At 35.9% G+C, this 25,418-nt stretch overlaps 1 protein-coding gene across 1 annotated transcript in view; it reads left to right on the forward strand.

The window, feature by feature from the left end:
* Nucleotides 1–25,418, forward strand: part of LOC131639957 (serine/threonine-protein kinase ATM-like) — a 49,196-nt gene that overhangs the window by 6,131 nt on the left and 17,647 nt on the right. Inside the window, exons 10-21 of the mRNA XM_058910378.1 lie at nt 938–1,036; nt 1,537–1,593; nt 1,739–1,823; nt 2,475–2,549; nt 5,056–5,097; nt 5,175–5,245; nt 13,883–13,931; nt 15,317–15,388; nt 17,702–17,860; nt 17,952–18,041; nt 18,113–18,300; nt 21,994–22,585. Coding sequence (XP_058766361.1) covers nt 938–1,036; nt 1,537–1,593; nt 1,739–1,823; nt 2,475–2,549; nt 5,056–5,097; nt 5,175–5,245; nt 13,883–13,931; nt 15,317–15,388; nt 17,702–17,860; nt 17,952–18,041; nt 18,113–18,300; nt 21,994–22,585 — 1,579 coding nt within the window. The remainder of the gene's footprint in view (nt 1–937; nt 1,037–1,536; nt 1,594–1,738; nt 1,824–2,474; nt 2,550–5,055; nt 5,098–5,174; nt 5,246–13,882; nt 13,932–15,316; nt 15,389–17,701; nt 17,861–17,951; nt 18,042–18,112; nt 18,301–21,993; nt 22,586–25,418) is intronic.

A 25,418-nucleotide genomic window follows, 5' to 3' on the forward strand; every position in this document is an offset into this window, starting at 1 on the left:
GCATGTGATCCAAGGGGATTGAGGGAGGAGATTTTGGAATCAGGTACGAAGGGAGAGGGAATGATTAATTATGGGAGGGGAGTAGCCATAAAGGGGTAGAGAGAATTTCCAAGTGATGGAGGGAGGTTCGAAGCTGAGTAGGGAGACTATTCTCTCTAAGTTTATCTTCTGCTGTTTTATCTTTTCCTTGCTATCTTGCAAGGAGCCAGGCTCCATACCATAGCTTTGTTTTTCATCTTTTGTCAGAAACTTCACAGATTTGTAAAAAGGGAGATTTAGCCTCTCTTAATAACGAATATCAATACAGTTCCTATCCTTTACTTTCTTAAGTTGCTGATTCTTATCAGCAAGTATGTTATAGCTTTTTCAAAGCTTCCACAGGTTTACTTATTCAATTATTCTTGGCAAGATCTGGCTCAAAAGAGTAGATTGAAGCAAACACATGAGCTGGCCTTGTTGCTCCCAAGAGGAATACTGTGGATTGAGAGTACCAGTAAAGCGATCAGCTTCAGTCAAAAGTTATTTTTTTTCCATGTAAAAATATGTGATAACAAGAAAAAGTGAAAACAAGTGGCAGTTCTGTAATTAAAACATAAACTAAACATTTGAAAATGTTTTCTCAAATCGAACACGCCCTTAACTTTAAATAGAAATTGTTTCTCTTTGTTCACATAACCTTTTATCATTTTCCCACTTATTAGGTTTTAAAAACAATTTTTATCTGAGCATAATTTTGAGTTTATTGTGATTTTTGTTACCGTTTTATCTTAACTTCTCATTTTAGTAACAGTTGGTCTTATGCTAGAATCTGAAGTGAAGTCCTCAAATGCATCTTCTGATATCATAATGCAAAAATTAATATTGCTGTGTATATTAATTTACATTATTTAAATTTAATATCATCATGACAAAATCTGATGAAGGATCTATGCTACAGGAATGCTGCATTTTGTTATCTAACCCGAAACTTCCATACTCGCATATCCAAAGATCTGTTCCTCTACTGGTTTGAAGGCATATGGATGAGCTTTGACAGGTAATTTGGCACTGGTAGGGTAAACAAAGAAAATGTTACTGTGGCCATTTTTTTCAACACTGGCTCAAATTACAGGCAGTTTTTTTTTTTTTTTGCATAAAATACTACTTAGGAATTAGCGGATCTTATAACTCCTGACTCTCTTTCCCTCTATTAATTTTATGATGTTAAAATCTGAATAATGTTGGATTATAATATCTTGACACATATCTCTCTCGCCCTCTCTTTACTATTTTTTTTCTTTCATGTTTTATGTCTTCACTTTTTTTCCCTTTCTCTTATTCTCAAATTGTTTTATTTTTTTATTTTCTATTACAAAAAAGAAATATTATCTGTTGGATTGATAATTTGCTGGTTCCAACGCCCACTTTCTTGAAACACTTAATTAGTATTCTCATTGTTTGAATTGAATATTTCTCTATGCATGTGTAATACATATTTATTATAAAGAATGTTGATGATCACCTCCACTGTTTTACAAAGCTGTGATGATATTGCAGAACCCTTAATTCTGCAAATGTTGATCGGGCCTATGATGGTTTGTTATGGACTCTGCGGTATGCTACTGTGAATCGGCATAAGGGTTCTTTTTACTCTATGTTTTTCTTTTATGCATTTTAGATTTGTTCGAGAAACTTATATTATAGACCCGGGCATCCCGTTGAATATTGTGAATTTATGTCTGTTCAATTGCTTCAAAAGGAGTTTGCAGGAACTTTCCTCTGCTTTATTGCTTCCAAATTCAATGATGAAGATATCGTCGATGCCACCTTCCTCCTTGAATGAGGTCTTTCTGACTCTCTCACATGTTTTGACCAGTTCTTCTTTGATGCACGACACACTTATTTTTATGAATTCTAACAAAAACATATAGTAGTTAGGGTTGGCAATGGAAGACTTGACAATGACTTGGGAAATTGCTTTTGGGCAGTTTGTTTTGAATTAATGCGCCTTTTCACTTACCAAGCTGTGTTTTCCTTTATTTGACAGAGAATAACATATCCTCCTACTTGTGTCACTTTTTTTCTTCTTCTTTTACGTATTAAGTTCTCAAATGAGAAATTGATTCGGATGATCTGTATTTTAGCTGACTATTATGATTCGGGGACAGACTTTTGTGAAAGCAATGCAAAGAAAAGGCTTTTTAGTATTAGTGACTAAGGGGAGAACGGAATAGAGTACATACAAGAGTTTTCCCCACATGTCTTATTTATGCTAAATGGCAATTGAAATTTTTGAACAAATTTTCAACGAAATTCAATGTTTAATTTAAACAGCACATATTCCCTATCTGTCTCTGAATTTTAAGAGTTGTGTCATTGAAGCTGACTACTTTCTTTTGGGTTGTTCTGGAAATTTGTCATTATCCTTTTTGCTTCTCTGGTATCATGTTTTTTTGCTCAAGTATGCATTGATTTGATCAAGTGAATTTTTGCAGTTCATCAATGGTTGGAAAGTACTATGGAGTACTATTGTTCACGGGCTGCCGATTTTCAGCAATATAGGCACTGTTGTAAGTTTGTTTACAAATCCATTCTCTCTTTTTAGTTGTAGTTTTTAGGGTATCAATATATTCTTTGCAGATATAATTAGTATTAAGTAGTGTTGAAATTAGAGAGTTTTATTTATTTTTGATAATAAGGAGGGCCTAAGCCCGAGAAACAAAGAAGCTACACAAACACAACCCTAGGGTACATAACACCCTTATTATCCCTATCAAAATTCTCAAAAAGCCTGCTAGGCAAATCCAAAAAAAATTCGCAACCAACCCTTAACTCCTTTCCATGTAAAGCCAGAAGATTAGCACAATCATTGATTTTTCGATAGATATGACGAATCTCCACACTCTCCAATTTATGCATCCAATTATGAATTTGACGAACCAAATTGCAATTAAGCAACTTTTTTCTGCTAACCTTGTTACTAGTATCCACTGCTTCCTTAGAATCCGACTCGATTATCACTCTCTTATAACCATGCTCCACCACTAACTTCAGCCCATCATGGATACCCCATAACTCCTCTACAAGAGGACTGCTACTGCCCACACCCTTAGCAAAACCGCCACACCAATTGCCAGCATCATCTCAGATAATCCCCCCACAACCTGAAACTCCATTTGAAGAATGAGCTCCATCCATATTAACTTTGACAAAATCCTTACTCGGTAAACTCCAATTGATCAGCCTCTCAACCTTGTTTCTTGCCATAACTTTATTATTACACGCAACAACATTATACTAATGCACTTTTACTGCAATCGCTTCATGCATGGCATACAGCCTTTCAAGCTTATCATCATGCCTATTTGTATTCCGCCAATCCCAAATAGAATGACAAGCTGTGGCCCAAAACTTGGCCCAATCCCAAATAGAACTAAGGCTTTTGAAATATGATTATGATTGGTGATTCGATGATGATCGGATGATTAAAAAAGGTTAAGCCCTAACCCCTATTATAGGGATATATGACTCCGGATCCTAGTTGAATAGGGAAACAAGTAATGATAGTAACTAAGTCATAAAAACGTAATCAATAACAACTCTGACCAGTGTTAAATTAAACGAGAGACATATGGTGAAAGTGTGTGTAAACTACACCACAAAGATTCTATTATACAGGCTTACAAACAAATCAATATGCAATCAATAACATTAATTACAATAGAATATGCTAGAATATATATACATAATATACTATTAATTTAAATACCTACACTTTCTCTCAAGCTGAATCTTTTATATCAAATGCATCAAAGCTCGCTACATATAACTGACTCTAAGCCCTCTCAGGGATTTTAAAAAAACATCCTCCAATTGATCATTGGAATCGACAAAGCTTGGGACGATGTTGTCTGATTCGATCTTCTCTTTGACAAAATGACAATCTATCTCAATACGCTTGCTCCTCACATGAAAAATCGGATCTGAGGCAATATGCAATGCAAGTTGATTATTTTAGAATAGTGTCGTCAACTTTGCCTCCTCAAATTGAAGTTGTTTAAGTAACCGTTTCAACCAAATAAGCTGTCCCTCAATGCTAGATTTTGCAACTACATATTGTTTTTTATTTTTCCTAATATACCAAATTTCCTCTAAGAAGTAAACAATACACAAAAGTGAACCGAGCCAATTGAGTTTGTCCTTTATCTTCATAAACGAGACCTTTTACTAGAGCACCTTTGTTGTATTTCAAAATTTGAATTGCAACATCCGCGTGTTTTTGGAAAGGAGAACTTAAGAGCTGACGTACCACACTGGCTGCAAAGGAAATGTTTGGACGAGTTAATGTGAGCTAGTTAATTTCCCTTGATTAGGTAGAACGTTTCTATCGATAGAAGTATCAACTTGGCATTCAATAGACATATTTTTTCAAGAATATCAGTAACATATTTCCTCTGTGAAATTACAAGACCATCATTGGATTGGACTAAAATAGAACCCAGAAAATTTGGTAAACTGATTGTTATATTACAATGGTGAAAATAAAAAAAGAAAATGTAAACCAAAGTTCTATGAACTTCTAAACCAGAGAAAAATCTCTCCGAACTGTTTACTAACAACTTTCTGAATGCATTTCCCACTCCCCTACAGTCTCTTTTATAACAGTCTCTCATGAATGAGTTGTCCTTCCCTTATCCTCGGTCTTCAATGAGTTATTCTAGAAGCTGTGTTGACGTGGATTGAGCCCAATGATTGGGTGTCACACACGAGAACCGTGTTCTATCACTACCACTTCCTTTAGGAACAACCTTGTCCTCAAGGATAGCATGGAATAATTGATCTTCTAACAAGGCTTCTGGATCCCAGCTCATAGTTACCTTGTTCCCCTCTACTTTTACAATCTTTTTTGGCTGCAGTATGCTCATTGCTGCAACAGTGTTCTATCAGGCTGCCTCAATACCCAAGATATTTTAATGTATCTTGGTGTTATTATTATTATTTGTATTAAACTAAAAGTTTTCTCTACTGGTTAGTTTCTGCTAAGATTTTAATTTCGGTAATGATGCATTGATGCAGGTGGATGCTGCTTTGGCACTTCTGAGTAATATAACCTCAAATGTGAGTTGCGGGCTTCACACAGTTGGGCATACTGTTAATAATAGTCTATATCTCTAACGCCACATGTTTGTATCCAGGATTTAGTAGATACATGTCTTATACCACAAGATGTTTGGGATCTTCAATTTTTCAAAAGACCAACCTCATTGTAAGTGCCTTTTACTGTTTTAACTTGATTGCAATAAAATATGTTTTAAAGATTGCTAGTATTTTTAATGAAAGCTTATCATTTAAGCCAGTAAATAAATTCAATCACATATTAACACTCTTGTCAACTACTTAGAGATCAAGTACTGTTTCAATGGATGTACAAAATACCCTGTCAGTGTTTCATGCTTACTGCAACACTACTTAAACCAATTCATAGATATTTCTAACGAGTTAATTTATTTTGATGCATTTTACTTTATAAAGTTTATAGACAAATTCTGATTCAATAAAAAGAAAAATCATCAGCAAGCCATTTTATTCATTTTAACTATTATCATTTCTTTCATAGGGTTAGTCTAATTTTAAACATACATCGGAGACCACATGCTTTTGCAGGGCTGAAAAGAACCACTAGATCTAATGAATTGCTATATAGGGCTATTATTAAGAGAGGGAAGAGTTAGGAAACTTTTAGAAGGGAGTGTATGTTATGTTTCTATCTTATACATTGTAGGGCATATACTGTGAGTGTGTGATAGAATTCTTTTTTTCTCATGAATGTAATGAGAGAATGACCGAGGATAAGGGAAGGACGACTCATTGAAGACCACATCCTTGGAGATGTATAGTTTGCGAGTAGGTGCAAGACACTTATAACCTTTGTGTGATGTAGAGTAGCCTAAAAATGACACTTTTGGGACCGAAGGTGCAAGACACATATAACCTTTGTGTGATGTAGAGTAGCCTAAAAAATGACACTTTTGGGACCTATACTGTAATTTGTGCTTGTTGCAAGGTCTAAGTAGGGGAAAACAAGAGCAACCAAAGCACTTGAGAAACTTGTTGTCCGATGGAGTACCAAATAACTTAGTGTAGGGTACTTCAAAATTTAGAGAGGATTCCGAAATTTTATGTGACATAAAGGTACCATTCAAGCTTAAGGGGAAATTTTATCGTACTGTATGAGACATAATGTTAGGCGATTAAGAATCAAAACGAAAATAAATTAAGTGTAACATGGATGAGGATGCTGCGTTGGATGTGTGGTAAGACTAAACATGATGAGATTAGAAATGACAATATTAGAGAGTGTCGGGGTAACATCTAGATTAGAAAAGATGATGGAAAATAGACTTAGGTGGTTTTGCCATTTAGAGGGAAGACTTGTAAATTCAGTGGTAAGGAGTAGATCAGATGGAGAGGAGTCAAATAATTAGAGGTAGAGGAAGACCTATTAATACTATAAGAGTAGTTATTAAGAAAGATCTCGAGATTAGCGATTTGGATAGATGTATGGTACTATATAAAACATTATGGCTGAAGTTGATCATGTAGCTAGCTCCACTTAGGGATGAAGTTTAGTTGTTAGTGTCAGTAGGCTTAATATTTAGATATCTAACTGATATTTGCAAATCAGAATAATCTTAATTGCTATTCATTAGGATAACAAAATGAATAAATGTATATGTTGCTGTAGCAGATTTATTGGGATGGGATTAATACTATTAATTAGTATATAAAACTGCATAAATGTATATATGGCAGTTGCAGATTTTTTAGGCTGAGTCAGCCCCTTAACTTGTAATTTAAAGTGTATTTATATGAGAATTCTCCAAGAGAGAAGACACAGTTTATCAGAATATCTCTGAGTTTTGACATGGCATCAGAGCATGTCACGATCCAAAATCTAGTCCTAGTTCTTTAGTCTTGTTTTTTCTACCTTGTCCAAATTTCTCGGTCTTTATTTTTTTCTTCTTCTGGTTTTTCATTTTCCAATCCAGATTTCCATCTCGTATTCTCAATGTCATTCGATTCAATGTCAAAAGAAAAACATGATGTTTTCATGATTCGCCTAAATGGCAAAAACTATTCAGCTTGGGAATTCCAATTTTCTTTATATGTCAAAGGAAAAGATTTGTGGGGTCATGTTGATGATACAACCCCTGCCCCTAACAAAGACAAAGATAAGGATGGACATGCCAAGTGGGTAGTCAAAGAAGCTCAAATCATGTCTTGGATCATCAGTTCGGTTGATCCCAACATTGTTCTGAACCTTCGCCCTTACAAGACTGCAGCAACAATGTGGGCTTACTTGAAGAAAATCTACAGCCAGAATAATGCAGCCCGGAGATTCCAACTGGAGCACGACATAGCTAATTTTAAACAGGATAGTCTCTCTATATCTGATTTTTATTCTCAATTCATGAATCTTTGGGCTGAATACACTGATATAATTTATTCAAATTTAAGTATTGATGGTCTAAGTACGGTTCAAACAATTCACGACACTACTAAACGAGATCAATTTCTCATGAAATTGAGATACGAATTTGAAGGTATCCGCTCCAATTGATGCATAGAGACCCAACACCATCATTAGATGTGTGTCTCAATGATCTATTACGTGAAGAACAACGCCTTCTTACACAATCTATCATTGAAGAACAAAAGTCATCTACTGTCCCAGTGGCATACATTGCACAAGGGAGGTCAAGAAACCATGATATGAGCAATATTCAATGTTTTTGTTGCAAGCGCTCTGGACATTATGCCTCTAATTGTCCAAGAAAATTCTGCAATTATTGCAAAAAGGATGGGCACATTATTAAAGAGTGTCCAACTAGGCCACCGAAGCGAAACGCAACAGCCTTCACAACCTCTGTTGATTCGTCTGCTGCTGTCCAGCAAAATGCACCAGCTGCTGTCCAGCAAAATGCACCAGCTGCTGTCCAGCAAAATGCACCTGCTGCTGTCCAGTCTTTGACCCCCGAAATGGTTCAGCAAATGATCATTTCAGCGTTCTCTGCTTTCGGATTCTCAGGTAAATCATCTTCACCTTGGTATTTTGATTCTGGGGCTTCCAACCACATGACCAACAACTCCCATTTTCTTAATAATATCACCAAATATTCTGGAAATCTCAAGATACATACGGCTGATGGAAATCAATTACCTATTACAGCAACTGGTGATATTTCTTCAACTCTAACTGATGTTTTTGTTTCACCCGGTCTCACCAGTAATCTCATTTCCGTTGGTCAATTAGTTGAGAATGATTGTCAAGTAAATTTCTCAAAATCTGGTTGTCTTGTGCAGGATCAACACTCAGGGATGATAATTGCGAAGGGGCCTAAAGTTGGACGTCTCTTTCCACTCAATTTATCTTTGTTTTCAAGTCTTTCTTTACCTTCTGTTTTGTGCAATTCTGCAACCATTGATTATCAAGTGTGGCATAAGCGTCTTGGACATCCAAATTTCCATGTACTTCATGACATGTTAAAATCTGGTTTTCTTGGAAATAAGCACACTCCATCTCTAGATGTTATTCGTTTTGATTGCATTCCTTGTAAGCTTGGCAAAAGTAAAATCCTTCCTTTTCCAACACATCAACCGAATGTAACACAACCTTTTGATATTATCCATAGTGATGTTTGGAGAGTAGCCCCGATTATATCTCATGCAAATTACAAATATTTTGTAACTTTTATTGATGATTATAGTCGTTTTACATGGGTCTATTTTTTGCGCTCCAAAGATGAAGTTTTTTCCACTTTTAAATTTTTTAATGCTTATGTTCAAACCCAATTTTCAGCCAAAATCAAAATACTTCACTCTGACAATGGGGGAGAATACACATCAAAATCTTTTCAAGAATTTTTGCAATCTAGTGGGATTATATCTCAGAGGTCATGTCCTTCAACTCCCCAACAAAATGGAGTAGCTGAAAGAAAAAACCGTCATTTGCTTGATGTTGTCCGCACACTTCTTCTTGAATCTCATGTGCCACCACGATTTTGGTGTGAAGCCCTCTCCACAGCAGTTCATCTTATAAACAGTTTACCATCTCCATCAATAAATAACGAATCTCCCTTCAGTCGAGTATTTGGTAACCCACCAGATTACTCCACTCTTCGTGTCTTCGGTTGTGTATGCTATGTCCATCTTCCTCCACAAGAACGTACTAAACTCACGGCACAATCTGTTGAGTGTGCTTTTCTTGGATATTCATCTCATCAAAAAGGATTTCTATGCTATGATCCTAATCTTCGCCGAATTCGGGTCTCCAGAAATGTCATCTTCCTTGAAAAAAAATATTTTTTTGCAACACATCATGATCCTCCTTCTACATTTTCTGTTCTCCCATTGTTTTCTAACTCTTCTGCAGGTCTGCCACCTTCTAAGCCCCTTTTGACTTATCAAAGACGACGTGTTGTCACCCAAAATCAGCCAGCGGACTCCGACAGGTCCCTTCAAGATAATTCCCTGACTGCTGATCCAATACAGGAGCCAGAACCAGATCCCGTACGACACAGTACGCGCATTCGTAAGCCTCCGGAAAAGTATGGTTTCTCTACTCCTTTATCCTTGGCAGCAACTTTATCTTGTGTTCCTATTCCTTCTTCTTATAAACAGGCAATGGAACATAGTTGTTGGCAGGCAGCTATTGAAAATGAGCTTCTAGCCTTGGAGGAAAATCAAACATGGGATACAGTACCATGTCCTCCAGCATTTAAACCTTCAGGCAGCAAATTTGTGTTTTCTATAAAGTTGCGTTCAGATGGATCAATTGATCGTTATAAGGCTCGTCTAGTAGTTCTTGGAAATAAGCAAGAATATGGGTTAGACTATGACGAGACTTTTGCTCCGGTCGCCAAGATGACTAGCGTCCGTACTATTCTTGCTCTTGCAGCATCGAATTCTTGGCCACTACATCAAATGGATGTGAAAAATGCATTTCTACATGGTGATCTTAAGGAAGAAGTTTACATCAAACTTCCCAATGGTATGCCCACTTCTTTAAATACTGTTTGCAAACTAAAACGATCGTTATATGGTCTAAAACAGGCACCAAGAGTATGGTTTGAAAAGTTCCGATCTACTCTACTTGGTTTTTCATTCATTCAAAGCCAATATGATCCATCACTTTTCCTACAAAGGACTCCTAAAGGCATTGTGGTGCTCCTGGTTTATGTGGATGATATTGTGGTAACCGGCTCCGATCAAGATGGTATCTCTAAAATCAAGCACATGTTGCATTCATCTTTTCACATGAAGGAATTGGGTCGTCTTACTTACTTCTTGGGTTTAGAGTTGCATTATCAACCTGAAGGGATTTTTTTAAATCAACAAAAGTATATTAAAGATCTAGTCCACCTTGCTGAACTCACAAGCGCAAACCCGGTTGACACCCCCATGGAAGTTAATGTTAAATATCGACGAGATGAAGGTGACCTTCTTAATGATCCAACTCTTTATCGAAAGCTGGTTGGTAGTCTTATCTATGCAACTATCACCCGTCCAGATATTTCTTTTGCTGTGCATACTGTTAGTAGGTTCATGCAAGCACCACGACACTTCCATCTTGCAGCAGTGCATCGAATCATTAGATACCTCCTTGGAACCTCAAAACGTGGTTTATTTTTTCCTATTGATTCGACACTCCAACTTCAAGCATATAGTGACGCTGATTGGGCAGGGTGCCCAGACACTAGAAAGTCTACTACCGGTTGGTGTATGTTTCTAGGAAATGCTCCTATTTCTTGGAAGTGTAAGAAGCAAGATTCTGTTTCAAAGTCATCCACTGAAGCAGAATACCGTGCAATGTCTGCTGCTTGTTCTGAAATAATATGGTTGCGCGGTCTTCTTACCGAACTTGGATTCTCTCAAGCACAACCAACTTCGTTATACGCTGACAACACAAGTGCTATACAGATTGCAGCAAATCCAGTTTACCACGAGCGAACGAAGCACATCGAGGTTGATTGTCACTCTATCCGAGAAGCCTATGATCGTAGAGTCATCACTCTACCTCATGTTTCCACAGCTGTTCAAACAGCTGACATCTTCACTAAATCATTGGCACGGCAGTGACACAATTTTTTAGTTAGCAAATTAATGCTAGTTGATTCACCAGCATCAATTTGAGGGGGGATGTCAGTAGGCTTAATATTTAGATATCTAACTGATATTTGCAAATTAGAATAATCTTAATTGCTATTCATTAGGATAACAAAATGAATAAATGTATATGTTGCTGTAGCAGATTTATTGGGATGGGATTAATACTATTAATTAGTATATAAAACTGCATAAAGGTATATATGGCAGTTGCAGATTTTTTAGGCTGAGTCAGCCCCTTAACTTGTAATTTAAAGTGTATTTATATGAGAATTCTCCTAGAGAGAAGATACAGTTTATCAGAATATCTCTGAGTTTTGACAGTTAGTTGTTATTGTTATTAAGTGGGAAGTCTCTTGATAAGATATACACTGGTGCTAATGAGATAAATCTCAATTGAATTCTCTTAGTTTCTGTTTTTGCATTTCTTAACTTTGATTACGAAGTATTGTGATCTATTTATAGAACCATACGTCTCACCTGAGTTAGTTACAATTCTCCTTAAATTTAGGGATTAGTTTCCCATGTTTTAGGAGTTAATTAGGGGCAGTTAGGGACATTTAAATAGGCTATAGTACTATGCAGATAGTGCACAATAATTATAGTGTGGACTAGTTAATACCAATTCCTTTAATAGTGTGAGTAGTGTGAGTGGAGAGTTAGTTATGTTTCTATCTACTTATATGTTGTAGTATGGGGAAGTAGGAGTTATTTGTGACGTTCGGTAGTCAAAATCGAGATTCTTCCTAGGATTGGGAGATAAAACATGGGACCTCAATACAGATGATAAAATCTTTCCAAAATTAAAAACATTTTACTTTAAATGGTTAGTGGTAACTGTTAAGAGTCCCACATCTGACAATATATAGTTTAAACATGTGTTTATAAGTGCGGGCAATCCTCACCCTACAAGTCGGTTTTGTAGAGTTGAGTTAGGCCCAACCACATTTCTTAACATGGTATCAGAGCATCGTTTAAGATCCGGTGGGCCACCTGCTATCAGGTTTCCGCTATCGGGCCACCAACCATTTATTTCCACGCTCTAGATGTCCAGTCTTGGGCGTGAGAGGGTGTGTTAAGAGTCCCACATCGGACAATATATAACCTGAACATGTGCTTATAAGTGGGGACAATACTCACCCTACAAGCCGGTTTTGTAGGGTTGAGTTAGACCCAACCACATTTCTTAACAGTAACTAATGCGTATAACAATTATTGAGTTCCAACCTATGAAGCACGGACACCTCTAAGAGTAGACGTGTCGCGGTGTCCGACACTTGTATGACACCCGTACGACACGTGTCAGAAAAGTCAAAGAAGTGTCATCTAAAAAATAGATTTTTTCATTGTTTCGACACTCTTTAAATCGGTGTCGAACACTCATATTATACTCATACAACATTTGTAGAACAATCCACACAAGTGTTTCCAAAAAAAAATAGTTTTCAACATACCTTACACAACTTTTGGACATGTATTGAAACAATATTATCAATGAAAAATTAAAGACATTAATTTTCATTAGAATATTTTTAACTCTTTTAATAATAGATAGATAAATGAAACTTAACTACTATCGTATATGTAGCGGTGTCGGTGTCTTTTGTTTTTTATATTATCAGTGTCAGAGTGTCCGTGTCGTGTCGCAGTGTCCGGTCAGAGTCTGTGCTTCGTAGGTTCCAACCCTAACTATGTTATTCCTTACAAGGTTTGAGCAATCTTCATCTTTTGAGCTAACGTTTGGGGATGAGTTAATCTTGACCCAAAATCTAAGGTGGTATCAGCCTATTCTAAATAAGTTATTAGGCACCCATATTTGTCCATGCTCCGGAGTCCAAATGTCTAGTCGTTGGTGTGAGGGTGTGTTAATAACTCTGATATTGAGCCATCCACATTTGCCCATGCTTAAAATGTCCAACCGTGAGTGTGAGGGGGGGCATGTTGAGATCCCACATTCATTGGAGATATGGTCACATTTCTATTAGTTTTTACAAGGCTTGGACAATCCTCACATCTTGAGCTAGCTTTCGGGGATTAAGTTAGGCCTAACAAATTTTTAGAATAATATATAAAATTCTAGCAAGAAGTTTCTTACTTATTTACGTTGGAGAATTGCATTATTGTCCTAGTTTTTATTTTTTATATGATTAAGAACACGAAAATCTAAGGGGTGATTGAGAGAAAATAGGACAAAGAAAGGGAGATGTTATACTTCAAATTAAAGTTAAAGTAAAAACTATTGTAATATTTATTTTATGTTTGATACTTATTATGAAAATAAAAGGAACAGAGAAAACAGGACACAGGGAGATGTTGTATTTCAGAAAAAGACGGTAAACATTGTTGAGGAAAGACATCAATCACATATTCCAAATTAATTAGGCTCAAATAAATAGTTAAAACCTACTTCTGTCATCGTTCCTTTAAAACTCATGTCTACAAAACCGAACCAGCTTGTAAGGAGAAGGTCGCCCAAACTTTATAAACACTATACATGCCATATCTTTAAGCAATATGGGAATAAATTCACCCTTTCAAAAACAAAATTATTGATTGAGAGATTTAAAGTAACATTTTTTTTGTAGGGACTAAAAAGTTATTTATGCCAATTAATTATTTATAATTTTTCCCCTTTTGTATATATTTTTTTTTGTTTCTTTTCTCAATATGAAATTTCTCGACATGCTTGCTTTTGTTTCTACATTCTTATGCAGCTCATGATTGTCCTTTTATGCAGACCTATCTTGCATTTTTTCTCATGTTTCTTTTCAAGGAAAAGTTCTCATGTAAGTTGCCAAGGGAGCCTCATATTTTTCACGTGATATATTTACTTGATGTTAGATTAGTAATTGACTAATAAGCTTAAATTTATATAGAATTGTGTTATTAAATTGATTTCAAAGTTCTGTATAAAAAGTTCTAAATGTGGAAAATAAGTCAAAGTGACCCTTAAAAAATCATGTCATAGAAATTCAGCAAAGCTTTATGTTTGCCTGTCTAACACAACCCTCCCATTTATTTGATTCTTGACCTTGGAAAGGGAGTGTTGGCATGTTCCCATGTTACATAATTCAATTTTTAGGCTTTAATTTTGCAAGACTTGAGAGCATGTGTTGGAATTTTGACAAATTGGGATAACCTAGACTTTGATAAAAGAAGATTTGAAGAATTATTTGCAGCACACACTGGGGGAGACTGCATCTATCCATACATAGCCTTCTTAAACTTGCAAATCTTAGGGCCAATTTGAATTTGCTGCGAGTTCCATAATATGGCCTGAACAATGGTTATAAGTGGAAGGAAACCCTCATCCCACGAGCTAGCTTTTAGGGTTGAGTTAGATCCAAGCCCAAATTCTAAAAGGATTAAGAAAATGTTTTTATTTTAATTACCAAGAAGCCATCTGGTTTTTACTTTGTTTTCTGTTTTGACAGACCTCTTGTCGTGGGTCTAGTTTGTCCTTCCATAGATCATCAAGTAGAATGCAATACAAACTAAATAATTGCTTATTAATTTCTTTCATCGAATAAAAATAAAGTATCAGTGATAATCATCCCTAGTAAGATAGTAGAAATTTACAATGATTACAATAATACCATGTTGAATTGGATCATTATGGCAGTAAGTCTGTCCCCTTTAGTGTAACTCACTTTTTTTTTTTTTTGCAAAATAAAAATGGAGCAAGCTTTGAGCCTTCATATGGTCCATCTGCATATCTCTTCTGATGATCCATTCCACATCTCTTCTTATAGTATTCTAATTGAGCTTACATTTTCTATTTCTTGTTGCTCAATAAGTGCAAGTTTTGAAAATGTAAAGGAGAACACATAATGCTTTGATAATCCTTATAAGCTGATTTTATGGAGTTGAGTTAAGACCAAAGTCTATAATAGTATTATGACCTATCCTTGATATGTTGTTGGGTCACCCATATTTTTGATACACTAGACCCGATAGGCTTGTGTGAGAGGTTTTATTTTTTTTGGAGAAAAGCCCAGGTTCTACACCGCCTTGATTGGGAAATCCTACCTTGCAAGCCAATTTTGTAAGATTGAGCTATACCCAAAATCTAAGAATATGAGGGTTAATTTCAAGCTTTTTTTAGGTAGAACTGAAGTATTTCTTTGCTGAGCCACATTTTTTTTAAATTTGGCGTCTTCGTATCATGCAGACTGATCTTCGGGATATTTTACATCTTAGAAAGAACCTTTTAAAGGCAGTTTTGAATCATCTTGATTGGAAGGTATGCTTTTCTTTAAATTGTGATTAACAAAGTATTTTATTCTTCTTTATGTTTATACTTATACAATTAGGAAAATATATAATGTAGAATAGACAACTTGTATTACTCAATGAGATTGTATACATATATAAACCAGAGAGAATCTCTCAAATTAATGAAAAGAATCATAAACTATATATATATATATATACATAATCCCAATTATGACAATAATTAAAACTCCCCCACAAGCTGGAGCATATATCACATGTATCTAGCTTGTTACATTACATATATGATCAATCTGAGGTCTATCACTGATGATATTTTAACTATGACCGAATGATCTTATCTCAGATAAAGTGGCAATCAACTATTACATGTTTAGTCCTCTCATGAAAGAAAGGGATTTAAGAATGATGCAACACTGACTGGTTATTAAATTTGACCTCAGATATGACCTACTTCATCTTGGAGTAAATATTTATACCCTAAAAGTTGACAAGTAATGCAGTTCATAACCCGATACATTATCTCAGTTGGTAACCTTGCAACAACAATTTTCATATTGCTTTTCAATGAAATTAAGTTCCAAAACACAAATCTGAAGTGGACTATCTATCACTCGAACCACCTGCCCAATTTGCATTTGAATATCTAATAATACATAAATTTTCAGACGATCCTATAATATACCTCAAGATCCAAACTACTACATTCTAATGGTTTCCCCTTTATTTGGTAGAGGTTTCACATTGGGGTCCATAGGACTATCAACTGATTTTTTCAAAACATATATTCTTTATGAAATAGCAATGCCTTCCCGTGAGCTACTTCAATCTCAAGAAAATAATGCGACCAACCTAAATCTTTGGTCTTCAATGTTGCTTTAGGTCTACAATACATTCTTAGTCCTTACTTGTACTGAAAGTATCATATATGTTTGTCAAAGATGAATGTCTAAAGAATACAAAATGATCCACCTCAGAATGAATCTTGTCAACTTACTAAGTTACTTTGCTGAATTTTCCAACCCAAGCTCAAAGTAATTGCTTTAGGCCATACAAGGATTTTTGTAGCCTGCTACTAGTCTGGCTTTCAAATGATCCATTTGAATCAAGGCCTACTTTAATAGCAAAAACCCAACGACAACCAACTAATGATTTTTGAGGAGGAAGTGGAACAAGTTTCCATATGCCACAATGCCACTAGACTCCAAACAAATCATTTCATCAATCATTGCTTGCCCGTTCTGGATGGGATTATATCTCAAGATTATGAATAGAATGATAATTAGAAGTAGACTGTTTACTTTTATTAATAGCTAAAGGTAAGTAAACATAAGACTCAGGTGGGATTGCAACTGGAGAAGGGGTTGGAACAAGACTTGAAACGTTTGTTAAGAAAATAACATATCAAAGACATAAAAATGATGTGTAGATAGAGAATAACCCCGATACCCCTTTTGAACTCCGGAATACCCAAGAAACACACATAATTGCTAGGACATACAATTTGTCACAGCTGGAAGAAAGGTCATATCAAAATAAGTGGAACTTGAGGAAGGACAACATAGAAGGGTCCTTAGGAAACTAGAGTGAGAGAGGAGTCTCAGTTTCCAATACAAACAATGACATGCTATTTATCAAATGACATGCAATTAGATTAAGGCCACTCCTAAATTTTAAAGGTGCAGGAGCTTTGATCTACAAAGTCTAAGTTTTTTTGTTTAGCAAGACTATTATGTTGTGGTGTGTGAAAGCAATTAGATTGAAATATGACGCCATGAGTAGCTATGCAATAGTTGAATGTTACAGATACATACATATTCCTTGGCATTGAAATATGACACCATGAGAAGCTATGAAACAGATCCGAGGCTGGAAAAAAAGGGAAAGGAAAAGATCGAAATACGTGTAAAGGGCTTTCAGATTTTTATTATTATTTTTTCTAGGCCCCCTAATCGTGAGCTCCGACACAAAGTTAATTTGATGGTTTGAATTGCTTGAGAAAAATACTCTCAGCCTTTGTTATTTATAACTTAGAGAATACATTCAAATCAATCGTCATATCCCTTGATTATACGGATATATGAACTAACATTCCTAAATCCTAATCTTTTTGAGAAATTTTTGTCAACTGAATATAACTTAAATCTATAGATATCTTAACAAAAATCAACAATAACAATGGTAAAAGGGCTCCATCACGATTCACTCTAGGGTTCTGATATTATACACTTATACTACTAATATGTAACAATATGTTACAGACACGCTATAACTTACAATAATATATAGGCATTTGTTTCAGTTTTCTGTTCCTTATGTGCAGGGTTATTCAACATTGAGTGAGCGGATGGGTTTGTACATGCCCAGTGCTATATTTGCACTTTGCGTAGGTTGTGCTGCGTTCAATGAATGCTTTAAAGAAACTCCTCTAGTTTACAGCTCTTTCGATGTCACTGAATCTCTTGATAATAATAATCATAAGGTCCAGCCTATCACTCTTCCACAAACTGATATTTGATTATATAGATTTAGTTGAACTGTTACTAAGAAATTCATTATGATGTTTATTGTAGTTTGAAGACCCTAAACACCAATGTTTGCATGAGTTTTTGGATTGCTCTGTGGAAGCTCTCACAGAAATTCACAAAGTTTCCAATGTTGAGGTGTGATCCTTTGCTAAAAGTTTGTTTGTGTTAACTTCCACGGTTTCATAAAGGGAGCTGTAATTTTTCAGGTTTCTGAGCTACAAATATTTCCGGGCATACGGGTTCCCCAAGAAATAAGTGATCAACTTTTGCTCGAAATGGAGACCTCTATTCTTGAAGTGTTGGCAGAAGAGGAAAACAGCAGGACACATTTACCTGATATTTTCTTAAAATGTTCTCTCTTGTCTAACCTACTTTATGGTTATTTCTTCACAAGGTTTGTCACTTTACAGTAATGCTCTATCTATCTGTTTATAAGTTATAACTATGGTACTGAAGTTATGGTGTTTAGTTTTGCAAATCCAATTAGGCTTGTATATTAGTAGCATGTTTGGATTGGCTTTTGGAAGACCCAAAATCAATTATGCTAAACTCAATTCTGTTAAAATCAATTTTACCAAACTTAATTCTGCTAGAATCAATTCTGTTCACCGCTAATCCAAACACACCCTAGAGCAATAAAGGGGATTGAAGAAAGCAATGCAATGGAATATTATGTAGGGCCTTAAATTATTATTACCGGTGACTAAGTAGAAAATGGGAACTAGTGTTAAGTATCGTCATGAGGCTTGCAGTATCTAAGAATCCTTCTATTCTATCGCACCTCCCTATATTGAGGAGGAGGCATGTTTTCTTCAATAAAGCACCAGACTTTTCACTCTACTACTTTTCTTTTGCCAATTTCTCTACCTTTTTTAATTCTAAGAACCAGTTCAAACACTAATATCAGTGCTTCTAATATCTTGTGACTACAATTGACTCGAAGGAACATGCGATGATTCCAAATATATGATCATATTGTCAATTCACATCACCATAATTCTTAGATTGAGAGAATGGTGAATGATATGCTGTAAGAAAATGTCATAAGTCCAATCACAAGTCCAATCTTAGTAAATAAAACTGATGGGAGTTGGAGATTTTGTATGGACTATTGGATACTAAATAAAGTCACATTATTGAATAGATTTTCTCTCCCGTCAATGACAGTTGGAAGAACTAGGTTGGGCAACTAGGTTGACAATAAACCAAACCAATTTGAAAATAATTCGAGACTCTATTCAATAATTAACTTGTTAAATTTGATTCACGAGTCGAGCTTGAGTTATGTATAGTTTGACTACTTGAGTTCATAAACCAGTCTCAATATATACATTGAGACATACAACCACTAATCTTTCATGTATAATATTTTAAACTAATAGGCTTTACTAAAGATCTAAACATAAATTACTACTAATAATACTATTGGAATTTCCGCCTTAATTGCGGTCAGAGTTATCAATAGCGGCCGCTTTCACCGCTATCCCGGGTGGTCCGGTGCGTTGTAATTTCTGCCTTAATTGCGGTCCGCTCCTAGTGGCCTTAATTGCGGCACTATGCCTTGCCTTCATTGCAGCCCCCAACACCTTCATTGTGTTGGGTTTAAAGGGGTGGATTTAGTCCTACATTGTTTAGGGATATGACCTATGTTGTGTTTATAAGTAGGGGAAATTCTCACCTTACAAGTCAATTTTGTAGGGATGAGTTAGGTTCAACCCAAATTTTAAGAAATACTAAGAATAAAAATAGTAAAATAAATTATTTACAACACTCCTTCTCAGTCTGGTGGACGCATATCTATCATTCTCAGCTTGGAAACAATTCTTTCAAAGTTATTTTTGTTCAGCCCTTTCGTTAGAAGATTTGCCAGGTTGCCTTGGGAGGATACATATGGAGTGCAAATAAGACCACTATCTAATTTTTCTTTAATGAAGTGTCTGTGAACGTCAATCTGTTTGGTTCCGTCATGTTGCGCTAGGTTATGTGCTATGCTAATAGCAAAGTTATTATCACAATGAAGTTTCATTGGTTCATCACACTTTATCCTTAAACTTCTAAGATCAATTTTAACTATAGTAATTTACATATACCTTGTGCCATTATCCTGAACTCTGATTCAACTCTAAATCTTGATTCTACACTTTGTTTTTCACTCAGTCGTGTCGCAAGATTTTCACCTAAGAAAGTGCAATGATAGAAAGACGTTGATAAGACTACAATTTGTACACATGAAGGCCGTTACGAGTTCGTGATAATACCTTTTAATTTGAATAACACACTCTTCGCCTTCCAATGGTAATACCTTTTAATTTGAGTAACACACTCTTTCGCCTTCCAATAAGGACACTGTTAAGAAATGTGGTTAGGCCTAACTCAACCCTACAAAACCGGCTTGTAAGGTGAGGATTGCCCCCACTTATAAGGACATGTTCAGGCCATATATTGTCCGATGTGAGACTCTTAACACACCCCCTCACGTCCAGGACTAGACAACTGGAGCGTGGAAATAAATGGCGGGTGGCCCGATAGCGGAAACCATAGAAGGTGGCCCACCGGATCTTAAACGAGGCTCTGATACCATGTTAAGAAATGTGGTTAGGCCTAACTCAATCCTACAAAACCGGCTTGTAAGGTGAGGATTGCCCCCACTTATAAGGACATGTTCAGGCCATATATTGTCCGATGTGGGACTCTTAACAGACACCATGGTTTTTCATAAATAGCCTCCTTATTAGGAACAATATCAGCATGGTTCCTATCTATGTATAGCAAACCTTTTAGGGTCCTTGATATCAAGCAACATCCAAACTAATGCATCCCAATGGTTGTCACAGGGAGAAGTGGGGAAGCATCTCATATTACATATCGACAAGATATTTCTAGTCCAGTGACTTTGGGAGAATTAAGTCTTCCCACAATTCTTTGATACCTTCGTGACACCCCTAATATTGAACCCTTTTGGAAGTTTTTATAGTTCCTTTTAATAAGATTACATTCAAATTTTCCATTGCATTAATTATTTCCTTACTAAAAAATCTCTAATTTCTCTACATCATTTTTTGTAACTAATGACTTAGAAATAAATATTATGAAGGGTAAATTTGGAAAATCAATACAATTTGTTAACAAATCTCAGCTGGTTTTCCACTGCAAAACAATATAATTTGTTAACAAATCTCAGCTGATTTTCCACTGCAAAACAATACAATTTGTTAACATATCTTAGAGCTTTAAAGGAACTCAAGATAGTGGTAAAACTCCCATTGAAGTTGTATTGTGACAATAAAGCTGTTATAAGCATAATTCACAATTTTGTTCAACATAATCGAACAAAGCATATTGAGACTGATCGTCATTTCATCAAAGATAAGATAGATTCTGACACTCTCTGCTTACCATTTGTTCCCTCTTATCAACACACAACTGATATCTTAACTAAGAGTTTGACAAGGACAACATTTGAATATTTGATCAGTAAGTTGGACATGATTGATATCTATGCACCAATTTCAGAGGAATGTTGAAATATAATATATTATTTTCTTTTCTTAATATTCTATTATTTTCTTTTCTCCTATAAAAGGATCACTTTTATTCAAAATAAAATACAATCAATATCATTCTCAACATTCACCTTTGTTAATTCACGGGATTTAGTCAACAGGGTTCGTCATTTAGTCAACATGGCTGTTTGGTTTCAGTCAAGCATTTTTGTTTCTTCCTTCAAATATGTCTATAGCATTCTCCCTAGGGGATCACAAAACTAGCTTTTATTGCGGTAACCTTAATTCCAAGAAATATATTTAATTGATCTAGGACTTTTAGTTTCACTGCTGAACAAGTGTTGTTTGTACATTAATTTATTACAAGTAATGTTATCACATTTGAAATGGGAGAACTTTTAGTGGTAACTTGTCTTATAATTAACAGGTCTCTCTCAAACCAGCCTATTTATTCTAATATTTTCAATTCCATAGTTAAAATCTCCTCTTTAATAGCTTTTAGTCGTGAGACTCCTGTCACCTAATTTTCACCATTATTTGCATGTTTGTATTTAGTTTCTATAGATGCTTTTATGTTCTTTCAGGAAAATAAATGTTCCATTCTGTTCGAAGTTAAGCCAATACTTGCAAGTGATGCTTAATAATGCTGTCAGAATCATTCAAGAAGACAGTGGTCACCTGGCCAGTGGCTTAAGTTATGTTCCTACATGTGAGGATACGGGTTCTCTCGCCGCTATGGTTCATTGTTTTCTTTCATCACCTATATTTTGTGAATGGAGGGATCAAAATCTGGACTTTGTTCCATTTAACGAGGTCATCCAATCTGTGGAGAGACTTTTGAAAGCATTTGTTAATCTATATGATGGTTATTCTCAGCACTTGACAAGTCTTCGATCTGATATGATCATGCAAGATACAGCTTCTACTGACAGCATGCAAAGTTCTTGCTCACATGACATAAGTAAAAGCAGGATTGTAGATATGGAGTTGGATGTTAATGACGATTCAAGAGACGCGGATAGTTTACTTGTCAAACAAATTGGCAGTGGTGTGTCATCTTCTGCAGAGAAGTGGAAAGTTGGCATGATATCACTTATTTCCTGTTTTTTCTCTGCTTCACCTGTTCTGACGTGGGATGCACTCTTTAAACTAATGGAAAAAGAGTATGACCCCAAGGTATACTCTTGACACAGTCATATTTGCTTAACATTTGCAAATTTCTTGTTTCAATGCTAACATTTTCTTTGTTATTGAACAGTTTCTATCTATTTACAAAGTTCTTAGATATGGATGGAGGGATTTTTTAAAATTATTTTATATTGTTGAAATTGAAATTATTATTTATTTAAGTGACACTATAGCTATTTTACAACTGTCCCCAAGGGAGTTTGAACTTCGTCTCTCGAGGTTACAAGACAATGTCTTATCACTAAGTTGACATCTCATGGACAGGTGAAGAGAGATAATTACGGCTTTCTAATTGTGATATAAGATAAAAGAGTGATTTAACAAAGAGAATTGTTTAGATACATACTTGATTCCTAATTCTACTTAAAGTAAAACTAACTTGTATAATTGTTCAACTCCTCAATCCTAATCCTAGTTAAATAAGGAAACAAATAATGTAATATAAAAACTATTGAAATCAGTCCTAAGAAATAATGCAAGACATTCCAAATTGAAACCAGTCTTATTGGAATCATCAGCTTAAATTTCTTGGCAACTAGTCATACACAACAAGAACTTAAGTTTCTTCTAATCCTCCACGAACCATTATCAGAAGCTTTATACCTGTAGAAATATGGAATATTTTATATATTTTGTAAAGAATACATAAGAGGTATTTATAGACTATAAATCTATCTAAATAAGGGAAGGGTAATTATTCTCCATATAAATGCTAATTTAGTCATAATGACCTGTACAGGACAGCAGCTCATAATGAGCTGTATTATGAGCTGTATGATATTCAAAATATTCTAATAATAATAATACTGATATTACAACACTCCCCCTCAAGCTGGGGAATGGATATCTATCATTCCCAGCTTGCAAGTAAGATCTCGAAACAGCTCCAAGGGAAGTCCTTTGGTGAGCACATCAGCTAACTGAAGTCCTGATGGGACATACTGTGTAGAAATAAGACCACTATCCAATTTCTCTTTGATGAAGTGTCGGTCTATCTCTATATGCTTTGTTCTGTCGTGTTGGACTGGATTGTGAGCAATACTAATGGCAGACTTATTATCGCAGAAAAGTCTCATAGGAGCGTCATACTTTATTTTTAAGTCATCTAGAATGATCTTCATCCACAACAATTCACATACTCCTTGAGCCATGGCTCTAAACTCTGCCTCTACACTTGATCTGGCAACTACATTCTGTTTCTTGCCCCTCCATGTCACTAAATTTCCACCTAGAAACATACAATATCCAGTGGTGGATCTCCTGTCAACAATCGACCCTGCATAATCTGCATCAGTATAAACCTCCATAGACAACTGCTCACTTTTCTTGAACAATAGTCCTCTTCCTGGACTCATCTTTAGATACTGCAAGATTCTATCCACTGCCTGTAAGTGTCTCTCCTGAGGGTCATGCTTGAATTGACTGACAACACTAACTGGATAAGCTATGTCAGGCCTGGTGTGAGATAGATAAATGAGTTTTCCCACAAGTCTCTGGTATTGAGCTTTATCAACCCTTGGGCTTTCCTCATCACTCCCAATCTTGTGGTTTTGCTCTATAGGCACTCTAGTGGGTTTACAACCCAACTTGCCAGTCTCTTTGAGAAGGTCAAGGACATATTTTCTCTGACAAATGAAAATGCCTTGTTTTGAGTATGCTACCTCCATACCTAGGAAATATTTCAACTTTCCAAGGTCTTTCATTTCGAACTAAGCTGCCAACTCCTTCCTCAAGTTCTTCTTCTCAAATTCATCATTACCTGCTATGATCATATCGTCTACGTAGACTAACAAAAGAGTGAATTTACCATTTTGAGCATGCTTTATAGAGAGTATGATCACCTTGGCTTTGTTTATAACTCAATGACACCATTACATGAGTGAGCCTTCCAAACCAAGCCCGAGGTGATTGCTTGAGCCCATATATGGCCTTCTTTAACCTGCAAACCTTATTACTTCCTGAAGTAGGGTCATATCCGGGTGGGATCTCCATATACACATCTTCCTCCAAATCTCCATGCAAGAAAGCATTTTTCACATCAAACTGTTGCAACTCCCAATCAAAGTGAGCTGCTAAGGAAAGAATGATTCTTACAATGTTCATTTTTGCTACGGGAGCAAATGTCTCTTCATAATCAATTCCATAGGTCTGGGTGTATCCCTTTGCAACTAGTCTCGCCTTATATCTGTCGAGTGTGCCGTCGGATCGGTATTTTACCGTATATATCCACCTGCAGCCTACTGTGCTCTTGTCATTTGGCTTCTCAATAATCTCCCAAGTCCCATTTTTCTCTAGTGCATGCATCTCTTCATTCATGGCTCGAATCCAGTTCTTATCCTTCAATGCTTCTTGTACTGATGCAGGGACTCTAATAGAGTCAATAGCTGAAATAAAACTCTGATGCTGCACAGAAAGCTTTTCAGTAGACACAAAATGGGATATAGGGTATTTGGTACAAGACCTTTTTTCTTTTCTCAAAGCAATAGGTAGGTCATCAAGGTTTGGCTCACAAGAATTACTAGGCTCAGGGTTAGGAACACTTACCTCAGGTTCAGACGATTGGACTTGTTGGGGCAGAACGGGTTTACCTTTCCACCTTTTTTGCTGGAACTGTAACTTGTATTTGTCAACATTATTTTTTACCGGTATTGGTACATCACCACCTTCCTCCTTAGGCATCAAGGGCTCATGTATTACAGGAAGAACAGACAACTCAGGAGACGGCTCTGGGTCCTGCATTATAGGAATAACAGGAAGGACAAACAACTCAGGAGACGGCTCTGGGTCCTGCATTAGAGGAATAACTGGAAGGACAGACAAC

This window comes from Vicia villosa, unplaced genomic scaffold (assembly GCF_029867415.1).
Source record: "Vicia villosa cultivar HV-30 ecotype Madison, WI unplaced genomic scaffold, Vvil1.0 ctg.002871F_1_1, whole genome shotgun sequence".
NCBI classification, from domain to species: domain Eukaryota; kingdom Viridiplantae; phylum Streptophyta; class Magnoliopsida; order Fabales; family Fabaceae; genus Vicia; species Vicia villosa.